Below are 21415 nucleotides of genomic sequence, written 5' to 3'. Positions count from 1 at the left end.
ATGGTTAGCCTGTGTGCGCTGGCTAGCCTCATGGTGCAGCACAAGGAGAGACAGTGCATGTACAGGCCCAACATACACTGCTAACAAAGTTCTCCGATCAGCAGCACAGGGACTCAGACACACTTACAGGGATATACAACTTGAAGAACTATCATTACTGCACAAGGTGAGTAACTTCTTCTAGGCATAGGGGTGATAGAACCTGTTCTAGCACAGAAGGAAAGGAATTTATTCAAAGTATTTTCTGGTTCCAAAAAATAGTGGAGAATGGAAACTGGTATTGGATCTCAGACTTCTAAACATGTTCATGAAATCACAGTAATTTAAGATGGTAACTCTCCCAGCTATAATTCCATTGTTAAATTCTGGAGCTTGGTTGGTGGCCCTTACGACGCATAGTTTCACGTCATCATTCACCCCTCTCACAAAAGGCTTCTTCATTTTACAGTATCAAGATTAATCCCAGTACTGAGAGATCACCTTCAGCCTCTGATCTGCCCCAAGAGTTATCTCCAAAGACCTGGCAGTAGTAGCTTCTCACCTTCATCCATCCCTACCTCGATGATTGGCTGTTCAAGGGCTGGTTGTACATTGAAGTTCTCTCTGCAATGCAGACAGCCGTGTCCCCATTACACAACTTAGAACTTCAACTCAAACATTGAAAAGTCCATTTTGACTACAGTTCAAGAGCGAAATTATGTAGGAGCTTCTTTGGCTGCTGTAACATCCAGAGTTTGTTCACAGGAAAGTAGACTTATGACACTGACAAACTTTATTGCCAAGAGTCAAACAAGCCCCAAGATGAAGGTAAGAAATCTCCTCCAACTGCTGGGTCATAGAATCATAGAATATCAGGGTTGGAAGGGACCTCAGGAGGTCATCTAGTCCAACCCCCTGCTCAAAGCAGGACCAATCACCTACTAAATCATCCCAGCCAGGGCTTTATCAAGCCTGACCTTAAAAACCTCTAAGGAAGGAGATTCCACGACCTCCCCAGGTAACCCATTCCAGTGCTTCATATGGCAGCTTGTACTTTCATAGCACAACATGTCAGGTTACATTTTAATTGCTTCTAGGGTTGGCTCAGAACAGTTTATATCTCAAACAAAGATGGTCTAAACAAGCTGGTGTCTGTTCCTGGTAGGGTGTTAGACTCACTCAGTTGGTGGAAGGAGCTAGCCAAAGTCTCTGCTGGACTTCCTTTCACCCAGCTTCCTCCTACCATCGATAACTTCAGATGTGTAATTCATGGGCACTGTTCCCTCTAAGTTGTGTGCGTGTGTGTGCACACACAGATCCTAAACCCCATGCACACGGCAAAACACTGCGCACACAAAAATTTGCACAGAAGGAATTTTTTGTGCACACGGCCTGTCAAAAATTAGAGGGAACATTGTTCATGGGATGGGGAGCATACCTAAGGGGACACACCATCCAAGACAAATGGCGTACCTCAAGAATTTCTCATACACATGAACCTGCTAGAATTACAAGCAGTCAGGAACGCCTGTATCCACTTCTTTCACTTAATTAGGCTAATTTGTGAAAGTCATAACAAACAACATAGCCTGCATATTCCACATAAATCATCAGGGTGGAGCAAGATCTCCTCTTTGTGCCAAAGCAATAAAGCTATGGAGTTGACCTATAGCCAATCACATTGTTATTTCAGCCTTTTACCCTCTGTGAACACCATGACTGATTATTGAAATAGACATTTCCTCCCAAGATTGAATGGGTTCTGGACCCTCAAACAGATTTTCCTGACCTGGAAGTTTTCAGAAGTGGATCTCTCAGTGACCACTGTCAACAGAGAGTGTAAGAAATTCTGCTTGCGATGAGACCTGGGTCATCAGTCCCTGGGAGATGCCTTTCTCGTTCCTTGGACAAGGTGCCTTCTCTGTCCATATTCTCTGATACCATTGATTCTGGGGATATTGAACAAGATCAAATAAGACAAAGCCAGAGTTCCAACTTGTCTGAACCAGGTCTGGTACCCTTACCTGATCCACCTCACTTCCTGTTAAGCATTGTATCTTCCAACCATTTTTCATCTGCTGTCAGTACTCTGGTGGGACTCTCCAGCCCAACCTGGCCATCTTCCATCTCAGAGCTTGGTTCCTCAATGACCCTCTATGACAGAGGTTTCCTGTTCAACAGAAGTACAATAGGTCGTATTAAACCGCAGAAAGATATCTATCGGACATACTTACCTTCAAAAAATGAAAGAGATTTAATCTTTGTATATCCAGTGACAGTTTTTACCTAGCTATTCCCTCTGTTCTTGATTACTTGTTGGATTTAAAGAAGTCAGGTCATATTTGGGGTCGGGAAGGAATTTCCCTCATGGTCAGATTAGCAGAGACCCAGGTTTTTTTGGGGTAGGGGGAGGACGGTGGTGGTTGCCTTCCTCTGCAGCATGGGGCACGCGTCACTTGCAGGTTTAAACTAGTGTAAATGGTGAATTCTCTGTACCTTGAAGTCTTTAAACCATGGTTTAAGGACTTCAGTAACTCAGCCAGAGGTTAGGGATCTATTACAGGAGTAGGTGAGTGAGGTTCTGTGGCCTGCAGTATGCAGGAGGTCAGACTAGATCAGAGGTGGGCAAACTATGGCCCTCGGGCCACATCCGACCCACGGGACCGTTCTGCCCGATCCCTGAGCCCTTGGCCCATGAGGCTAGCCCCCGACCCCTCCCTTGCTGTTCCCCCTTCCTCGCAGCCGCTGGCGCAGTGCTCTGGGCAGTGGGACGGCAAGCTCTTGCTGGGCAGCACAGCTGCAGAGCCGTGGCCTGACCTAGTGCTCTGTGGTGCGTGGCTGGTTCCAACCGGGCAGCGCAGCTGCCTGTCCTGGTGCAGCCTTGCCGCCAGCCACTGGTGCTCCAGGCAGCACAGTCAGGGAGCAGGGAGGGGGGTTGGACAGAGGACAGGGGAGGTCAGGGGCTGGGGTATGGTTAGGGGTCGGGGAGGTCAGAGGGTGGGGAACAGGGGGGTTGAATGGGGGCAGGGGTTCCGAGGACGGTCGGGGAGAAGGGGTGGTTGGATGAGGCAAGGGTCCTGGCAGGGGGGCAGTTAGAAAGGAGAGGAAGGGTTGGATGGGACAATCAGGGGTGGAGGTTCCGGGGGAGGTCAGGAGACAGGGAGAAGGGGTGGTTGGATGGGGCAGGAGTCCTGGGGGGGGCAGTCAGGAAGGAGGGGGGGGTAGGACGGGGCAGCGGGGGACAGTTGGAGTGGAGGTCTGGAGGCAGTCAGGGGACCGAGAGCAGGGGGAGTGGATGGGGCAGGGGTCTCGGGGGGGCCGTCAGGGAACGGGGGAGTTGGATGGGGCAGGAGTCCCCAGTGGGCCATCAGGGGGCGAGAAGCGGGGGGGTCGGATAGGGGTTGGGGCCGGGCCACGCCTGGCTGTTTGGGGAGGCAGCGCCTCCCCTAACCGGCCCTCCATACAATTTCTGAAACCTGATGCGGCCCTCAGGCCAAAAAGTTTGCCCGCCCCTGGACTAGATGATCACTGTGGTCCCTTTTGACCTTAAAGACTATGAGGTCTTTCCATGAGTTCCATCAGAGTTCATTTGACAGCTATTACAGCCTTTCATTCCCTTGGGCAGGGATTGTAAGGGCATGGCTAGACTAGAGAGTTTACATCTGCCCTGTTACAGCTGCGCCGCTATAAGCTCTCTATGTAGCTGCTCTAAGATGATGGGAGAGAACTCTCTTGGCTTAACTACTCCAGCCCCCATGAGTGGCAGTAGCTTGTCAGTGGGAGAAGCTCTCCTTCCAACATAGTACAGTCCACACTGGTGCTCATGTCAGTGTAACTTATGTCGCTTGGGAGATGATTTATTTATCCCCCTGAACAACATAAATTATGCCGACATAAATTATAGTGTAGACATAGCCTCAATCTTTGCTTATCCCACAAATGGCAAGATTAATCAAGGAGTTGGTTAACTTTTTCCCATAAATCAGAGAGCCTGCTTCTATATGGGATTTGAACTTGGTCCTTAAGGGTATGTTTACACAGCCCATGGCAGCGAGCCTCCTAGCCAGACTCGGGGCTTGACTACCATGCTAAAAATAAGTGTAGATGTTGCAGCTTGGGCTGGAACTCAGGCTCTGAAGACAAGGGAGGGGGTGGATTTAAGAGTTAGAGCTCCAGCCCATGCCATGACTTCAAAGCACTGTCTATATAGCTATTTTTAGAGCACTAGTGTGAGTCTTGCAAAGTTGAGTTTGTCAACCTGGGCGGGAAGGCTTACTGCTGAGGGCTGTGTCGACGTATCCTAATTTTCTTTTGAAACCTCCCTTTGATTCGCTAGCTAAGTGTTCTCTGATGCACTTGTCTATGAAGCTGCTGTTCTTAGCGGGCATCGCTTCTATTTGCAGAGTTGGGGAATTCCTCCACTCTCCCCTTACATTGTTTTCTTTCAGGATAAGGTATAGTTATGCTCACATCTCTAGTTTGTACCTAAAATATCCTTTGATTTCCACATTAGTTAAGTTATCCACCTTCCTGTGCTTTTCCCAAAGCCACAGCAAACTAGAGAGGAAACTGTCCTCCATACCTTGGATATTAGAAGGGTGTCTATTTGGACAGAACCAAACCATTCAGAAAGCCTCCTAGACTGTTTATTTCACTTGCGGACAGATCTAAAGGATCCACAATCTTCACCAAAAGACTTTCAAAGTGGGTTTCTAGTTGTATTCTTGTTTGTTACCAGGCTGCTAATGTTTAGCCTCCTTTGAGAATAATTGCCCATTCTGCAAGATCCCAAGCTAACTCCATTGCACTATGAAAAAATATACTGACATACTGAAATTTCCAAAACCTGGGCATTAGTGCATGCTTTTTCCAAATAGTATGCCTTGGTACATACCTCTAGATCAGACCCTGTTGTTGTCATGGCAGTCCTTTCTTTATTATTGGATCCAGTTCCTAAGCTCTATCCTCCTTCAGGGGATATTGCTCATGAGTCATCTGAAGTGGAGCACTCATAGGGACACGACTCAAAGAAGGAAAGATGACTCGCTTTGTGCAGTTCTAATCATTATTTGGAATTACAAGGATTAGGTAGAATAATGGGCACATCTCAAAAACACTGGTCTTTCACATCTGGAACCTTTAGAGTTATTTTTTTATGTAGGTCACTGGTATATAGAGTTTGGATGTCTAAACCTGGAATCTAGTTCTGGATCCCTGAGGTCAATAGGAATTCTACCATTGACTTTTATGAGAGTAGGACCAGAGCCTTAGTCCTTCATGAATATTTCAATTAACTACAAAGCCATTTCACAATTTGGCATAATTTTATGTAGCAAGAAAGTCTCAGGTAAAGTCTAAGACTAGCACTAGAGATGGTTTGTAGGTTCTGAATGAGATTTGTTGGAAGACTATTGTGGAGAAACTTTCTCAATAGATGTCCAAAATATACTTGGCTTCCATCACTTATGAGCATAACATGTAAGCATAAATTATTTTTAAAAAATGGATGCAGAAATGTCTGAAACTTAGGTTTATTTCTTGTTAAAGACATTAAAATAGCTCAGCCAGATATACAAGGAGGAAAATCAGGGTTTTTTTGTCCATCCAAAATAAATGTTTTGAGTGGATTCCATTTGCCAGATATCCCATGGTTAATTTCTATGGCCATATTCTGACCTCCTAAAAGAGACATATTTTCACTGAGAGCCTTCTACAAATTCCATATTTTATCCTGATTCCATTGAAATGGCTTCCATCATTATCTTTTAGCAAAGTGTTACCTTTTTAAGTAGCCTTCTCCTTCTGCCAGGCTTATTTAGTGATGCCAAATGTAGGATTTCATTCTGCAGTTCTTATGTGACTTGAATGGGGCTGTTAATGTGGGTAAAGACTACTCATTTAAGGGTTTGCTGAATCAGACTTTAGTGTTTGTGATATCATGGCTGCTTCCATGGTTATGAATTGTGATTCAACAAACAGTGAATTGTTTCATCACTGAATGAATCCAGCAGAATGAGTAGGAAGGGGAAACCTCTAGAGAAATATGAGCTAAGTGTCACAATACACCTTTGCTCTTGCACAATAGATCCTGGCTCCCGGGTTAATTCTGCTGCCTTTTGAGAACAAGAATTAAAGGTAATTAATCTTATTCCTTGACCCAAGTACCTTGGTAATTGGCATAATGGGAAAGGAAATGCAGAAAATCAACAGGAATTTTTTAATTGAGTTCTGCTAAAACATTTCATTTTTCAAGCTTGTCAGGGTGTGATATAATGTGCTTGTCCTAAAGAGGAGTTTTTAAAGAAAGTGCTGATGCTACGTAAGTTCTGAAAGGTGATATTACTACAAATATTTCCTTTAACAGTAATAATACGTAGCACTTATATGGTACTTACTTATTTGAAGCACTGAATGAACCTTAATCATTAAGGCTTGTTAAGAATGGCAACACTCTTACTGAGTTTAAAAAAAATCTCTTTAGGCAGAAAGAAAATCTCTCATTTGTATGAGGGCCTAGAAACAGGATTTGCACAGTGGTACTCAGCAGGAGTTGGTAAAATGGCGTTCTGCCTCATGCCCAGGGCTGTGGAGAATCAGTGGAAACCATTCTGTGACTGTATGGAAGTTTGGCCAGTGCATCTATATTGTAGTGGATCCACTGGCAGTGTCACTGTTCTTTCCCTACTTCATCCTCCAAACCTCTGTATACCACAGCAGACTGGAGTCCCTACTTTCTGCTGGCACGCAAGTTGTGCAGATCACCCCCCTGCCTTTTGCTGACCCTATGCAGCCACTCACGTGTGCCCCCGTCTTTTCGGGCATATACCCATGGAGAGGGCGGGAGCAAGATGTGGATTGTGTTTTGTAAAATGAGCCTAAACTCCAAGTGTTTAACAGGATTCATTCAGTATTTATATCAAACACTATCATTAAACCTTCCAGATATTTATTGTTTCCAAATTTATTGAGGGTAGCACTGTACCTTTGCGGCTCCATCCTGTGAGGGACTGGGCACCCTGGTCTGATCTAGCAAAGCACTTAAGTGTGTAACTTTAAGTATGTGAACAGTCTCATTGACTTCAGTGGAATAATCGATTTATTATATTTACACAGTATGCTTAAATGTTTTGCTAGTGGCGGCCAGAGGTTCAACACCTTGCAGGATCAAAGCCCAGTAGCTGCTCGTTATAAATTTGATAAAAAAAAATGTGTATTGTGTATCAGTATTAATTTTTGCATTCTGGACTTCTGGTCTCTGTTGGGTTAATGTTAGGTATTAAAATAGAAATAGCTATAAGAATATACATGTTCTATTTGAACATCAGTAGGCTTATGTATGAGTATTGCTTAATTTTCTTTCTGCATAGCTACACGGTATTCAAACATCCTACCACATACTGATCTTCTGGTTGATATACATATTGATGCCTCCTTGGAAAAAGAATGATTTGTCAGTATCTGTTCACAACTAAGCTTTTATTTTAATACTTAAAAGACAAATAGTTATTAAATAAAAACAAGTGTTTATGTAGTGTAAATGTGTATATTATAAAGTCTTAATTTGATCAGGGATTTGATCATCGATCTTGAATATAGTTTTAACTAAATTATATGGAGTTTTAATTACTGGAACATTTACCTTATAAAATTTGTTGTTAATTTACTAGTGTGAATATTTCTTTTCAACTGGACTTGGAATATTTTTGTATTTTCCATTATTACTCATGGTTTCTAGGCAGCATTTAAACAGGTTTTTGCATGTAAAAGGAAAAGACTAATGTTTGCTTATAAAAAGATGCACCTAGTTCAGTTTGTTTTCCTCTACATTCGGTTCAGTGTGCATTCACAAATTGTTATTCATCTACTTCAGAAAATATGGTTAATTAGTAAGCAGCCAGGAAGATAAATTGGCACTTAAGGCAGAGAGTTTAGGGAAACTGGCACAAACTGCTAGTGTAGGCTTGGGAAACAGAAGTAATTGTGTTTTTGATTTAACTTCTTTGGTTGAAGTTATATTGTATAAAATGTGTAACAGATCTAAATATTAGTTGGCAACATATATTGTAGATCAACAAAGGATTAATATATACTTGCTGAACTTTACAAAGAGAGCAGTGGCTTTTTGTAAATTTGTTGCTGTCCATAGACTTGTTAGTTACAGAAGACATGTGGTCTATCATCTAATTAATGCTGATCCTCATTAATGAGTCTTTCAGGGATTATCTTTTACAGTGTCAACCATCTGTTGTGGTTTAGAGTAATACACTAACTAAACACAATTAAGGTTTTGCCTTAAAAGCAAAACTATGTCTCTAGGAACAGAGCAATATTTTCTAGGTTCTAAATCCTATCAGAAATGTCAATGTCGTACTGTACTGACTTTAAAAAAAACTGAATGAAATGCCACATTAAAAGCAACAACAACAAAATTAATGTAAAGGGCAATTTTTATAAGTCAGATTATTGTTTCAATGTTGTTGCTGTTTTAATAACTAACAATAACTATCTTTAAGAATATACATGACATATTGTGCTACATTACCAATACTATCAGAGAATTTGTTTTAGTAAAAATCTTAATAAAAATAGATATGGAAAACAATTCTGTAAGTAGCTTTTCAAACCTTACAGTATTTTATTGAGGCTATCTTCCCCAGTACAGTATATAATGTAAGGTATCATAAACTTTGGATGGCTTACCGGTAGCTTTAAGAAAAGCACTACTTGTACAATTGGTTAGTTTGAGGAAGCAGTATTTTAATATTGTTTTTATTGCATTCAAGATAAACAGAAAGAGGAACAGTTTTGTAAAGGAAATGAAGAGTATGAAATGTTTTATCAGATAGAAGTAAAACGGAAACTGTATTAAATCATGATGTCTACATCATGTCTACATGAATGCTTAGTATTGTCTTTCCTTTTGCAAGTTAATATTAACACAGTAATGAAAAATTTTAATACAGTTTCCCTTACATACATCTAATAGTAATTAGACATCTAAAAATCAAATGTGCTAATATCTTGGAAACACATTTGTTTGACTATAACTTTAATTTATCTAGAGAGAGATGCAATTGTTTTATCATTTAATAAATATTGGGATACTTTACATATGTGCTCCCATAGTTTATAGAATCTTTCTTTAGCTGTTATTGAACTGATGTGATATTTTTGTAGGTTAAGGTAGATTCAGACTTCACATTATCCTATCTGTAATGTGGGCTTTGCTGGAAGACAGTAGACCTAGTATACACCTTTTGCCCGCTATAGATATCTGTGTTCTGTATACTTAAATCCATACCAGCGAGCTGGTTCCATGGGGCAGTTCCCAGAGGATATCGTAAAGGATTAAACACTACAGGCAGTGGGGTAATGTGCTCTAAGTGGGCATGATTTCTGAAGCATACTAATGTGTTGCAGGTATTTGATTCGTGTAGAACCTGCTGGTATCCTTTAACATAGTACTGTTTCAAACAGCACACCGGCAAGGTCTACAATGTAATGCTGTTTGAAACAATACTATGTTAAAGGACACTATCAGGTTCTACATGAACCAAATAACGTGCGACACATTAGTATACTTTAGAAGTCACACCCATTTAGAATGAATTACCCCACCATGCAGACAAGTCCTAAGTCAGTTGCCATCTTAGATCATAAAAAAACAGCGGAGCAGTACCTCAGATATGTGTATGTAATGGCAGCTACATACACAAAGGAAGAGTGAGCATGATTGGAAATCATATTTAAAATATCAAATATATATTCTGGATTTGTTCAAAATCAAATGAAAATACTAAATTATTTGCAACATGGAATACTGTGTTTGATTGCAGGTGTGGCAGATGGAAACTTTAAAGGGATATTCAAGTATTTCAAGTCTAGGATAAAGAACTTGTGGTATACATTTGCAAGTGTTTCCCGATGATGTTTTACAATGGAGTTAAGAACATCCATCTCGAAGTTCTAGGGTTGCCAACTTTCTAATTGCAGAAAACCAAACACCCTTGCCCTGCTCCGCCCCTTCTCCAAGACCCCACCCATGCCATGCCTCTTCTCTGAAGCCCTGTCCCCTCTCACTCCATCCCCTCCCCCCCCTGTCGCTCGCTCTCCTCCATCCCCGCTCACTTGCTCATTTTCACTGGGCTGGGACAGGGAGTTGGGGTGTGGGAGGGGGTGAGGGCTCTAACTTGAGGTGTAGGCTCTAGGGTGGGGTCGAGGATGAGGGGTTTGTGGTGCAGGAGGGGGCTCTGGGCTGGGGCATGAGCCCAAGGGGTTCAGAGTGTGGGAGGGGACTCTGGGCTGGGGCAGGGGGTTGGAGTCTGGGAGGGGGGTAGAGGCTGTGGGCTGGGGGTGTGGGTTCTGGGGTGGGGCCAGAAATAAGGGGTCCAGGGTGCAGGAGAGGGCTCCAGGCAGGGACAGGGAATTGGGTTGTGGGCTCTGGGCAGCACTGACTTCAGGGAGCTCCTGGGAAGCAGTGACATGGTCCTCCAGCTCCTAAGCGGAGGCACAGCCAGGGGACTCTGTGTGCTGCTCCCACCTGCAGGCGCCGCCTTCTCAGTTCCCATTTGCTGTTGTTCCTGGCCAATGGGAGCTGTGAAGCTGGTGCTCGGGGCAGAGTCTATGGGCAGGGGCAGTGTGCGAAGCCCCCGGCTGCCCCTCTGCCGAGGAGCCAGACGAGCCGGCTGCTTCCCCGGAGCCAGGCATGGAACCTGCCAGCCACTGCGCCACCAACCGGACTTTTAACAACCCAGACAGCATTGCTGACCGGAGCCGTCAGGGTACTTTTTCAACCAGGTGTTCCAGTTGAAAACTGGACACTTCTTTCTCAGTTGTGGAGTGTCTCCTTTAGTAACTGTGTAGGAAATGTCTAATTATTAGAAATCCTAAGAAGGTAGACTGAATTTAAAATCTGAGCGCCTTACTTTAATCATGTCATGCCGTGGTGAAATGTCTAAGGTCAGGAGTTATCTGGTATTTTCACCTTGTGCATCCTGTAAAGTTAGCTTGCTCCTGTCCTGTAGGAAAAGTTTTTGTAGCCTAAGTAGCCAAGAGGTAATTGAGAATTTTGGCACTACATTGAGCGATCTGATAGCATGTTTCTATATTTGCAGCTTCAATGTTGTCTGATCTCCTGAAGGAGCAAAGTTTCTTTGTAATAAATTAGGTTGTAAAGAATAAAACCAATAAGCTTGTTCAGTGGTTGGCTGTGTGGCTGTTTTGAGTTTCTATAAAATGAAACTTGTTCCAGCTATATTAAATTTAGTTTCCCAGTTACAGAATTTCCATTTGGGGAGGTTAATGTCTTGTTTTGTTTTCCATCAGCAAACCATGGATCCATAAATTCTATTTCCATGGCCTATAAAATTGCTACATATTCTGTGTAATTCCTTTTTGTTCTTTATAGGTAGAACTATTGGGATGACTTGTAGGAGGTACAACACTCAGGGAAGGCAGTAAGGAAGGTCACTCTTATATCAGGTTGACTCAGCAAAAAATAGGTAATACTGTAGTTAATGATATCATCTTGGTTTTGAAGGTCTTGGTTTAATTTGTATACAAGAGGTTACAGATTTATCATTATTCGTGTAGTTTAAAAGAGTGCAATTTTTACCCCTCGGGATCTGAAGTATTTTTGCCAGCTATTTTACACCTGTAACTCCTTCCCTTCACATTTATCAGCATGATAGTTCTCAGGAGATTAACTTGTTTTTTTCTAGGTTCCCGCCCTGTTTCCTTTGAACCATTGGGGGTATTGGCCATTATACTTTGTTCATTAAAGTTTCCTTTTAGAAGCTATCAGGTGTGCCTAAAAAGTGTACGAAATTCAGAGTTTAATGGTGGACTCTTCTTAAGAAGTGATTGCAAAGATAAGATGGTGCTGCATCCCCATCTAGAATTTCTGCCTAAGGTGATATCCAAGTTTCAATGAAATCAAATTCTGTTTTGTTTGTGTTTTCCTCAATGCCTGGTAGCATGCATGAAGAGCCTAGATAGCCTAAATTCTCTGCTAGTGGACCCTTGTATTACTTAGAAAGGACCAAACGGTTTCTGAGGTCATCCCATTTGTTTGTAGCCTTGAGAGAAACTCTAAACATTGAACTCTCTTTGCCTAGAGATTATCCAGATGGCCTATTAAGCAGTGAGAAGTTTTAACAACAGAAAGACTTTTGGGGAGGTTTTCAAAGCCAACTACAGGGTTTAGCCACACTACTCCCACTGAAATTAACAACGTTGTAAGGCTGCATCTTGTGTTCAGAGGCAATTTCACAAAGGAGAAATGTGGATTACTTATCTGGTACTAGTATATATCAAGTACGTTGTATATACAGATCCATGTTGAGCCTCCCTTTTCCCCTGCTTCTTTGTAGTATTCTCTGTTTACAAGAAACAGAGAACTCAGCAGGGTCAGGGAGGGAAGGCGTTTTTATAACTCTGGGACCTCACATTCATAAGTCAGTGTGTATGAGCCCACTAATGATGAAACTGCCTTAAGAACTGCTGATTGAGTTGCATAGCACATAACTCTTATAGAGACCTATATTTGGAGAATTCTGGTTACACAGAAGTCCATCTTCCTTTCCTTTTGGATTAAGCAGCTTTTGCCTCTTTGTGTGTATTTAAGCCATTAGGAACTCAAGCAGGCTTCTTTAGCACTCGTCTTTGAACGTTCTGCACTGGTGCACACGTGAGCTTGTTAATATAACATTTACTTATGAATGCTGGGCTGCAAGTGTTGTGCTTTATTTTTTTATGAAAAACAGCACTGAATCATTTATCTTTATTCAAAAAAGTCAAGAAAGAATAGAAAGAATTCTGTGAACTTTGAAAAAGTATAATCTAGACTTGGACACAGCTATACTTATAGTTAAACTTCAGTTATTTACACTGACAGTTTGTGATTAAACAATGTGTTAAATATAGTTAGCTTTTAAAATTAAACCCAACTAGTCTAAGATCCATAGTTCTGGTCCAAATCAGGACTTACTGTCTGTGTATTGTCTGGGTTCTGTGTATTCTTTGTAGCACAGTGTTCAGCAGTGAACACTCCATAGCTGGTAGTAGGTCACTTAGGGCATGTCTACACTAACCTCCGGAGCGATCGATCCAGAGGGGTCGATTTATCGCGTCTAGTGAAGACACGATAAATCGACCGTGAAGCACTGTCCCATTGGCTCCACTGGAGTGAGAAGCGTAGGCGGAGTTGATGGGGGAACGTCAGCAGTCAACCTACCGCACTGAAGACACCTCAGTAAATAGATCTAAGTACGTTGACTTCAGCTACATTATTCACATAGCTGAAGTTAAGTAACTTAGATCGATTCCTCTCCTCCCACCCCCAGTGTAGACCAGGCCTTACTCACCTGTTTTTATCCTTAATCCTTGCCTTCTACTGCCCGAATAGCACAAGAAATTGTGTATTTGTGGAAGAGGGGGAGTGAGTTGAGGTCCAAGTGGAGGTGCTCTGTATGCTGGCCTTCCAAATAACCATTTGGGAATTCATCAGTTACTCCACCACCAGATCAGGAGTAACTGCCCTTTTACAGTTAAGAAATTATTACTGTTTACTTAATTGGTTGCTTGGAACTGACAGTGTGTCTGCCCTATACAATATACACAGTAGAGGAAGTCCTTGTTCTAAAAAACTTAAAGGTGAGAGTGTGTGTCTCAGCTGTTGTTGAGGTCAGATGGCTTGTACTCAGAGACCTGGGATCCCCATCCAGTTGTCAGCCCAGCCCAGGGCTGGTTGAACCAGGCTACCAACTCTGAGGCCGAAGGGGATTCCATGATGATGGGGTTGTTGTACAAAGGGATATGTCAAACTGCTTTTAAAACTAAAAGGTATCAACATTCTTAATGCAGATATATGGGAGGCCCCAGAACTATTGGAACTGACTCTGGGGTCTCCGTCTAGTTGTAATAATAGATCAACATTATGGGGTTTGGGGAAGAGACACTGTGATCCCCACTTCTACCCTATCCTGAATTTCCTGCAGACTTGACAGACTGGCTCAAATGGCTATTTGGTTCAGTTTTCCATGTGTTTGTCATTATGATTATTCTTTCATTTGTCTGGATGTAACTGCTATAAATATATTTGAGAAATCAATTTTCCAACAGGTTTCAATATTTTGTTGGTATTAATTATTTTTGATAATACATTTATTTATTTTCATCTGTACCCTAATTTAAAAAGGGGCCCTTACCCTTTGTTATAGACTCTCTACAACGCATTTAAAGTGCTGTATACAATACATAAACATTGAGCACAAGAAACATTATAAGATCTTTACAGTTAGTTTCCCACCAGAACCCTCACAATCTCTTACCTCTTGGGAGAACAGATGGTCCTTGCAGCATGCCCTGGACATGGTTTCAAATCAAGGAGGGAGCAAGTTCCAACGCTAGGGGCTGTCCTAGAGAACACACTGCTGGCTGACCCAGCTCTCTCTCACTGAATTGGCGTGCTTCAGCTGATTGCAAATGTGGCAGTCGTCATCTTTGCATATGTGCAGCATGCCTCCGGTGGCATGTAACCAGAATTCATCACCGAATTTTGTCCACCGGTTGGATCATTAGCTTCCCTGGCGTGGGCTGGGTACTGACAGGGAGTGTGACGTGAATGCTGATCCATGCCCCCAGTATGGCACAGGAAAAGAAGCTGTCCTTTGGATAAGTAGGTGCCAGACCATTTAGTGCACATATATAGTGTATTTCATCTGCTCTAGCTAGCAGGGAAGATGCTGGATAAGGATCTTATGTGGAAAGGAAATAGCTTATTTAAAGCAGCTACAGTTCTCATTTTAGTAAACTGTTTTCTTTAATATTAAACATTTTACAGTGTACAAATTATATTCACTTCAATAACTTGTTCTTAAAATGTACTTAGAACAGCTAATGCCTGTGCAGTTACAAATACAGAAGAAAGTCATTAAATAAAATAAGACCCAGAAAAAGCAGAATTTAAATAAATCACTCTCATTGTATAACAGAATTATCTAAAATTATCATTGTCCTTTTAATCTTTGCAGAAGATAATTTCCTGGGTTTTTTTATTTAGCTTTTTGATGGATTATAAATTTGTTCTTTTAATTTATTCCTTCGCTAACCGTCTTTAAACATCTTAGGTGTAATTCTATGTATATTTGTATTTTAGTACAATTCACCTACCATTCATTTCCTTAATGGGTAGAAAAATATTTATTCTTTATGTTCTGTTTCTTACAGATATGGAGTCAGGAGAGCGACTAACATCATCATCAGCCTCCTCTACTACAGCTACTTCCTCTCCTGCATCTTCTACACCTTCTGTAGCGTCAGCCGTTTCAAAAGGTGGCCTTTCCACTGGAGCTGCATCACTTAGCTCCACAATCAACACATGTGGTAAATATTCTTAATTAATTTTTACTTTATTAATTTGTAGTATGATTTGCATGTATGTAGCATATTTTAGGCAATTTCAGAATGCTGCATGTAGTACAGGATTAAGTGTAATAAGATAAAACTGGTACATCAAATGAAAATCAAAGCTACAGAGTAAACTGCATATCAGGCTGAAGTTGTTTCTATGTGTTAATTATACAATAGAAACCATTACCTCCAAAAGATTGAAAATGATGTTTTGCTAACTCTGAAAGACTGTTTAATTTATAAAGCAACCTCACTAGTATTGCAGAGAAAATCAACACGAAAAATCAGTGCAGCAGATCACAAGTGTACATATATTGTACATAAGGATAGAAATTTTAGGAATAGACCTGATAAAACTAAAGTTCAGGTTCCTGAATGTACGTCTCTTAGTCAGAGTTAAGCCCAGTCACTACCCTAATTGTGTGTTCTCTGATGTGGTTTTTGAAGAGGTTTGTAGGAGAATGGCTTTCTCTAATGGACCTCCTGGTCAAATTTTTGCAATTCCAAACATTACAGCCTGAAATTACTGTATTCTGACCATCCAAACTCATCTGGGAAAGCCATATGGGGGAGTTCTAAACTGGACGTCTCAATTACTATAGGAGTGCAAGTCTCTGTATCTCTGGAACAACAACTCATGAATAAACCAGCACTTCAGGCTCTCCCTACTCAGGGACGATCTAGAATATGAAGATGTCAGTCACCTGTATAATAGAAACTTGCAATGCTTTGTCCCTTCTTTCTAGGGAAAAGTTCATGTAAATATACTGTCTGTTAGTTTTATTAATGTTGAAGGTCCTAATACAGCACAGCAAATGAAAAGGTCTGTAGATAGGACCTTATAATGCAAGTAGCTCACCATAGTCCAAAGTAAATGTAGTTCCTTCTTGTGGAATTGGCTGAAGCCTATTCCATCAAACTGAAGAATGCTCCTGCCCTGATCACTTAAAACCAGTGTGTTGTTTCTGTCCCAGCCTGGTGCCACTCACTCTCAGCTTTGCTCTGGAGAAGATAAAAAACAAAATAGTCTACTATGTCTGAGGCAGTATCTGAAGAACATTTCTTTGTAATTGCTTGAAAAGAAGCCACTAGAGGAGCTTCTTACTTTAAGTGGACCAGCTAAGCTGATGAGGGTCTCTTCTTTTTCCACACTGTTCCAAAAAATACAGATGTGTGTGTCCATCCTCATTGGCCACTGCCATTTGCATTGTAAGGTTCTGGTTATATGGTGGTTTCCTAATATACAGTAGGAGTTAATTTACATGTGACTAAAATCTCTTAGGTCACATTGAGGATTTACCAGAGTTTTTTACTCTCCTTGCCCTATTTATGTTGTCCCTGTGTGTCTCCTGTAGTATAGTATATTTTTAGAAGTATTTTGGTAATTTGCACACAAATTAATAAATACAATAAAGATCTTTTTAAAGAGAGAATAAAGTTGGTAGTTATGTTTAGGATAGTAAAATATCTAAGGGTATGTCTACACTATGAAATTAGGTCGATATTATAGACTTCGATTTTTAGAAATCCATTTTATACAGTCAATTGCGTATGTCCCCACTAAGTGCATTAAGTTGGCGGAGTGCGTCCTCACTACCGTGGCTAGCATCGACTTACAGAGCGGTGCACTGTGGGTAGCTATCCCACAGTTCCCACAGTCTTTGCCGCCCATTGGAATTCTGGGTTAAGCTCCCAATGCCTGATGGGGCAAAAACATTGTCATGGGTGGTTTTGGATACATGTCGTCAGTCACCCCTCCCTCCATGAAAGCAACAGCAGACAAACGTTTTGCGCCTTTTTTCCGTGCGGACGCCATACTGCTTTCAGCAGACAGTGCAGTAGGACTGCTAACCGTCATCATCCACTGCTTCCGGTGCAACTCTGCTCTGCTGCTATTGTCTCAATAGCGAATTTCTCCATGTTGTCTGTCATGGGCTCCCGGGTACGTGTGTTCTTCCTTGGGAAATGTGCGCTGTGCTAACCGTCATCCTCCACCATTTCCGCTGCAACTCTGCTCTCATGAATCCATCTCGCAGGTCCTCTCATGTTCTCTATAAATATCTATTCTTGTGGCATCCATCATCAGCCACCACTTCCGTGCAACTCTGCTATCCTGCAGATGTCATACCACAGCAAGCATGGAGCCTGCTCAGATCACCGCAGCAGTTATGAGCATTGTAAACACCTCATGCATTATCCTGCAGTATGTGCAGAACCAGAACCTGCAAAAGCAGGCGAGGAGGTGATGGCAGCGCGGTGACGAGAGTGATGAGGACATGGACACAGACTTCTCTCAAAGTACGGGCCCCGGCAATTTGGACAGCCTGGTGGCAATGGGGCAGGCTTATGCTGTGGAAAGCCGATTCTGGGCCCAGCAATCAAGCACAGACTGGTGGGACCGCATAGTCTTGTAGGTATGGGATGATTCCCAGTGGCTGCAAAACTTTCACATGTATAAGGGCACTTTCATGGAACTTTGTGACTTGCTTTCCCCTGCCCTGAAGTGCAAGAATACTAAGATGAGAGCAGCCCTCACAGTTCACAAGCGAGTGGCAATAGCCCTGTGGAAGCTTGCAACGCCAGACAGCTACCGGTCAGTCGGGAATCAATTTGGAGTGGGCAAATCTACTGTGGGGGCTGCTGTGATCCAGATAGCCAATGCAATCACTGAGCTGCTGCTCTCAAGGGTAGTGACTCTGGGAAATGTGCAGGTCATAGTGGATGGCTTTGCTGCAATGGGATTCCCTAACTGTGGTGGGGTGATAGATGGAATGCATATCCCTATCTTGGGACCGAACCACCTTGGCAGCCAGTGCGTAAACCGCAAGGGATCCTTTTCAATGGTGCTGCAAGCACTGGTGGATCACAAGGGACGTTTCACCGAGATCAACGTGGGATGGCCGGGAAAGGTACATGACGCTCGCCTCTTCAGGGACGCTGGTCTGTATGAACAGCTGCAAGAAGGGACTTAGTTCCCAGACCAGAAAATAACTGTTGAGGATGTTGAAATGCCTATAGTTATCCTTGGGGACCCAGCCTACCCCTTAATGCCATGGCCAAAGCCATACACAGGCACCCTGGACAGTAGTAAGGAGCTATTCAGCTATAGGCTGAGCAAGTGCAGAATGATGGTAGAATGTGCATTTGGATGTTTAAAAGCGTGCTGATGCAGTTTACTGACTTGGTTAGACCTCAGCGAAACCAATATTCACATTGTTATTGCTGCTTGCTGTGTGCTCCACAATATCTGTGAGAGTAAGGGGGAGACATTTATGGCGGGGTGGGAGGTTGAGGCAAATCACCTGGCCGCTGATTACGTGCAGCCAGACACCTGGGTGATTAGAACAGCACAGCAGGGTGCGCTGCGCATCAGAGAAGCTTAGAAAACAAGTTTCATGAATGGCCAGGCTACCGTGTGACAGTTCTGTTTGTTTCCCCTTGATGAAAACCCACCCCCTTGGTTCACTCTACTTCCCTGTAAGCCAACTGCCCTCCCCCCTTCGATCACCGCTTGCAGAGACAATAAAGTCATTGTTGTTTGAAAATCATGCATTCTCTATTAATTCATCACACAAATAGGGGGATAACTGCCAAGGTAGCCTGGGAAGCGTGGAGGGGGAGGGGAGGAGGGAAGGACAAGGCCACACTGCACTTCAAAACTTATCGAATGCCAGCCTTCTGTTGCTTGGGCAGTCCTCTGGGGTGGAGTGATTGGGTGCCCGGAGAGCCCCCCCGCGTTCTTGGGCATCTAGGTGAGGAGGCTATGGAACTTGGAGAGGAGGATGGGCAGTTACACAAGGGCTTCAGCAGGGGTCTGCTCTTGCTGCCTTTCCTGCACCAGACGCCGGAGCATATCAGTTTGATCCCCCAGTAACCTCAGCATTGCATTCCTGCTTCCTCTCATCGCGCTGCCACCACCTCTCATCTTCCTCGTCCCTCCTGTCCTCACATTCATTTTCTGCTTTCCTGTACTCTGCCATTGTTTGCCTCCACGCATTCTGCTGAGCTCTTTCAGTGCAGGAGGACTGCATGAGCTCAGAGAGCATTTTACTGCGAATGCGTTTTTTTCGCGTTCTTATCTGCACTAGCCTCTGGGATGGAGATGATGGGGGAGCATTGAAACATTTTCAGCTGCGGGAGGAAAAAAAGGGAGAGTAGTATTTAAAAAGACACATTTTAGGGAACAATGTGTAGACTCTTCCATGGTGAACCAGGCTGTTAACATTACATAGCACATGTGCTTTCAGTACAAGGTCGCATTTTGCCTCTTATGTTGAGGGCCTGCCGGTTTGATGTGAGAGATCACACACGCAGGGCCGGGCAGCAGAATTCGGCTTGCAGGCAGCTATGGTAAGCCACAGTCTTTTGGCTTCTTCAACTTCATAACATGTGGGAATGGTTTCAAACAGCAGCATCCTCCTTTCCCATACCAAGCACTCCTTGGGTTGGCCATTTAAAAGGAGGGGCTGCGGTTTTTGAGTTAACGTGCAGCACAAACCCAACTAACCCCCCACCCCCAATTCTCTGGGATGATCACTTCACCCCTCCTCCCACTGCGTGACTAGTATCAGGGAAGATCCCTGCCAGCCAAATGTGAACAGCTCAGCGTGAACTAAATTCGACCTAAACTCGTAGTGTAGACCAGGACTAAGTTTATTTTGTCTTCATTAGAAAATTCAGTAGTCCTTTGCATATCTTTTGAGTCAGCATGTAGACGTTTCACTAGCTTTTCTTTTGATTGTTGACTTTATTCTTTATACAAGACCATTCTTTTTTGTCAGAGACCATGGATTGATTTAAATCAAAGCAATTTAAATCACCAATTTTGATTATGATTCAAATCAGCAAGCAGGAAACTTTGATTTAAATAATCTATTTTAATAATGTTTTGCATTTGAACATTTTAGTTATTTGCCTGAAGAAAAGTTATTTGAGTGATTGCAAATGTCCATTCTACTTCAGGATGTGTGTGTTTGTGCCCAGTGCACTGAAGTTGGAGATGTCTTCTCATAGCAATACCCATCGGGGTAATGTGTTTGTCCTCCTCACACTCATACTGGTAAAGAAGCTACCCTGACTCTTCCTCAGTTTCTTTTCACTGCCTGTGGCCAGAATTCTGAGTGTCTATGCTTGTCTATACAATCTCTCTCTCTCTCTCTCCTCTGGAGAAGGTTTATTAAACTTTGTAAACAGTTAGTAGTTAGCTGCATAGTTACCTTTATTGTGGTACTCATTCATTTAGTTTAGTTTTCTGGAAGCTGGGGTGGAGCATCAGACTTTTTTCTCTGCGATACTGCATGGACACTTGATATCAGGACATGCCTAGGTCTCTGGCCTCAAAAGCCCTATGATAGCTGTAAGAAATCCATGCTAGTTGTTAAACCTCACTCTCGGTGCCTAAGTGTGTACTTGAGGGTCATGTTCAGAATGGATCCCTTTTTTGCAGGGGGCTTAAGCCTCAGACCAAGAAAGATAGGGAGGTGAGGCTTTGTCACATCATAATGTAAGCAAATTCGCATCCTCTTTCAGAGCCAAGTTGCTTGGTACATGCACGGAGAGGCTCCATTCCATTTGGGAGCACTCCTCCGAACATTGCAGTGTCTTCTCATTAGAGATTTTCAGAAGGGAGAAAAAGCCATTTTCCCCCTTCCCTGGTACTGTGTAAGGAGATGAAGACAGATGACTTATGTGCCTCTAGAACTAGAAGGCCACTTTCTTCTAGGAGATCTCAGGGTTTGTCTGCTCTGTGCCACAGTCCAGACTAGTAGTGTGTGATTTGTAGAGTGCTCTGGCAGTGTAGACCCTACTGGCACAAATTGAAAGGTACCTAGTTTGCATTAACCCTGTTTAAAGGGGACTGCATCAGTGGGAACTAAGTACCTTTGCGTTTGCTCCAGCAGGGTCTACACCGGGCAGTTGGAGCGCAGTGCATTAGAACACTGTACAGATCGTACCCCAAAAGTCTGGACTGTAGTACCATGTAGAGAAGCCCAAGGTTTTTGGTGGGACCCCTAAGCAGGAGTGT

At 42.8% G+C, this 21415-nt stretch overlaps 1 protein-coding gene and 1 long non-coding RNA gene across 28 annotated transcripts in view; one reads left to right on the top strand and one right to left on the bottom strand.

Moving 5' to 3' along the window:
• BAZ2B (bromodomain adjacent to zinc finger domain 2B) overlaps positions 1 to 21415 on the top strand; it is a 277230-nt gene that overhangs the window by 108457 nt on the left and 147358 nt on the right. For all 27 annotated transcript variants that reach the window (XM_048869525.2, XM_048869524.2, XM_048869532.2 and 24 more), the window contains one exon: positions 15208 to 15363. In XM_048869525.2, coding sequence (XP_048725482.2) covers positions 15210 to 15363 — 154 coding nt within the window. In that variant the 5' untranslated portion in view covers positions 15208 to 15209. The remainder of the gene's footprint in view (positions 1 to 15207; positions 15364 to 21415) is intronic.
• Positions 1775 to 14437, bottom strand: LOC142068450 (uncharacterized). The gene is made up of 3 exons (XR_012664279.1): positions 14310 to 14437; positions 2004 to 2149; positions 1775 to 1928 (listed from the first exon to the last, which is right to left on the bottom strand). It is a non-coding gene; the product is annotated as an uncharacterized LOC142068450 (long non-coding RNA).

Source organism: Caretta caretta, chromosome 11, assembly GCF_965140235.1.
Source record: "Caretta caretta isolate rCarCar2 chromosome 11, rCarCar1.hap1, whole genome shotgun sequence".
Lineage (NCBI taxonomy): Eukaryota > Metazoa > Chordata > Testudines > Cheloniidae > Caretta > Caretta caretta.
This window is presented reverse-complemented; position numbering and strand designations above follow the sequence as displayed.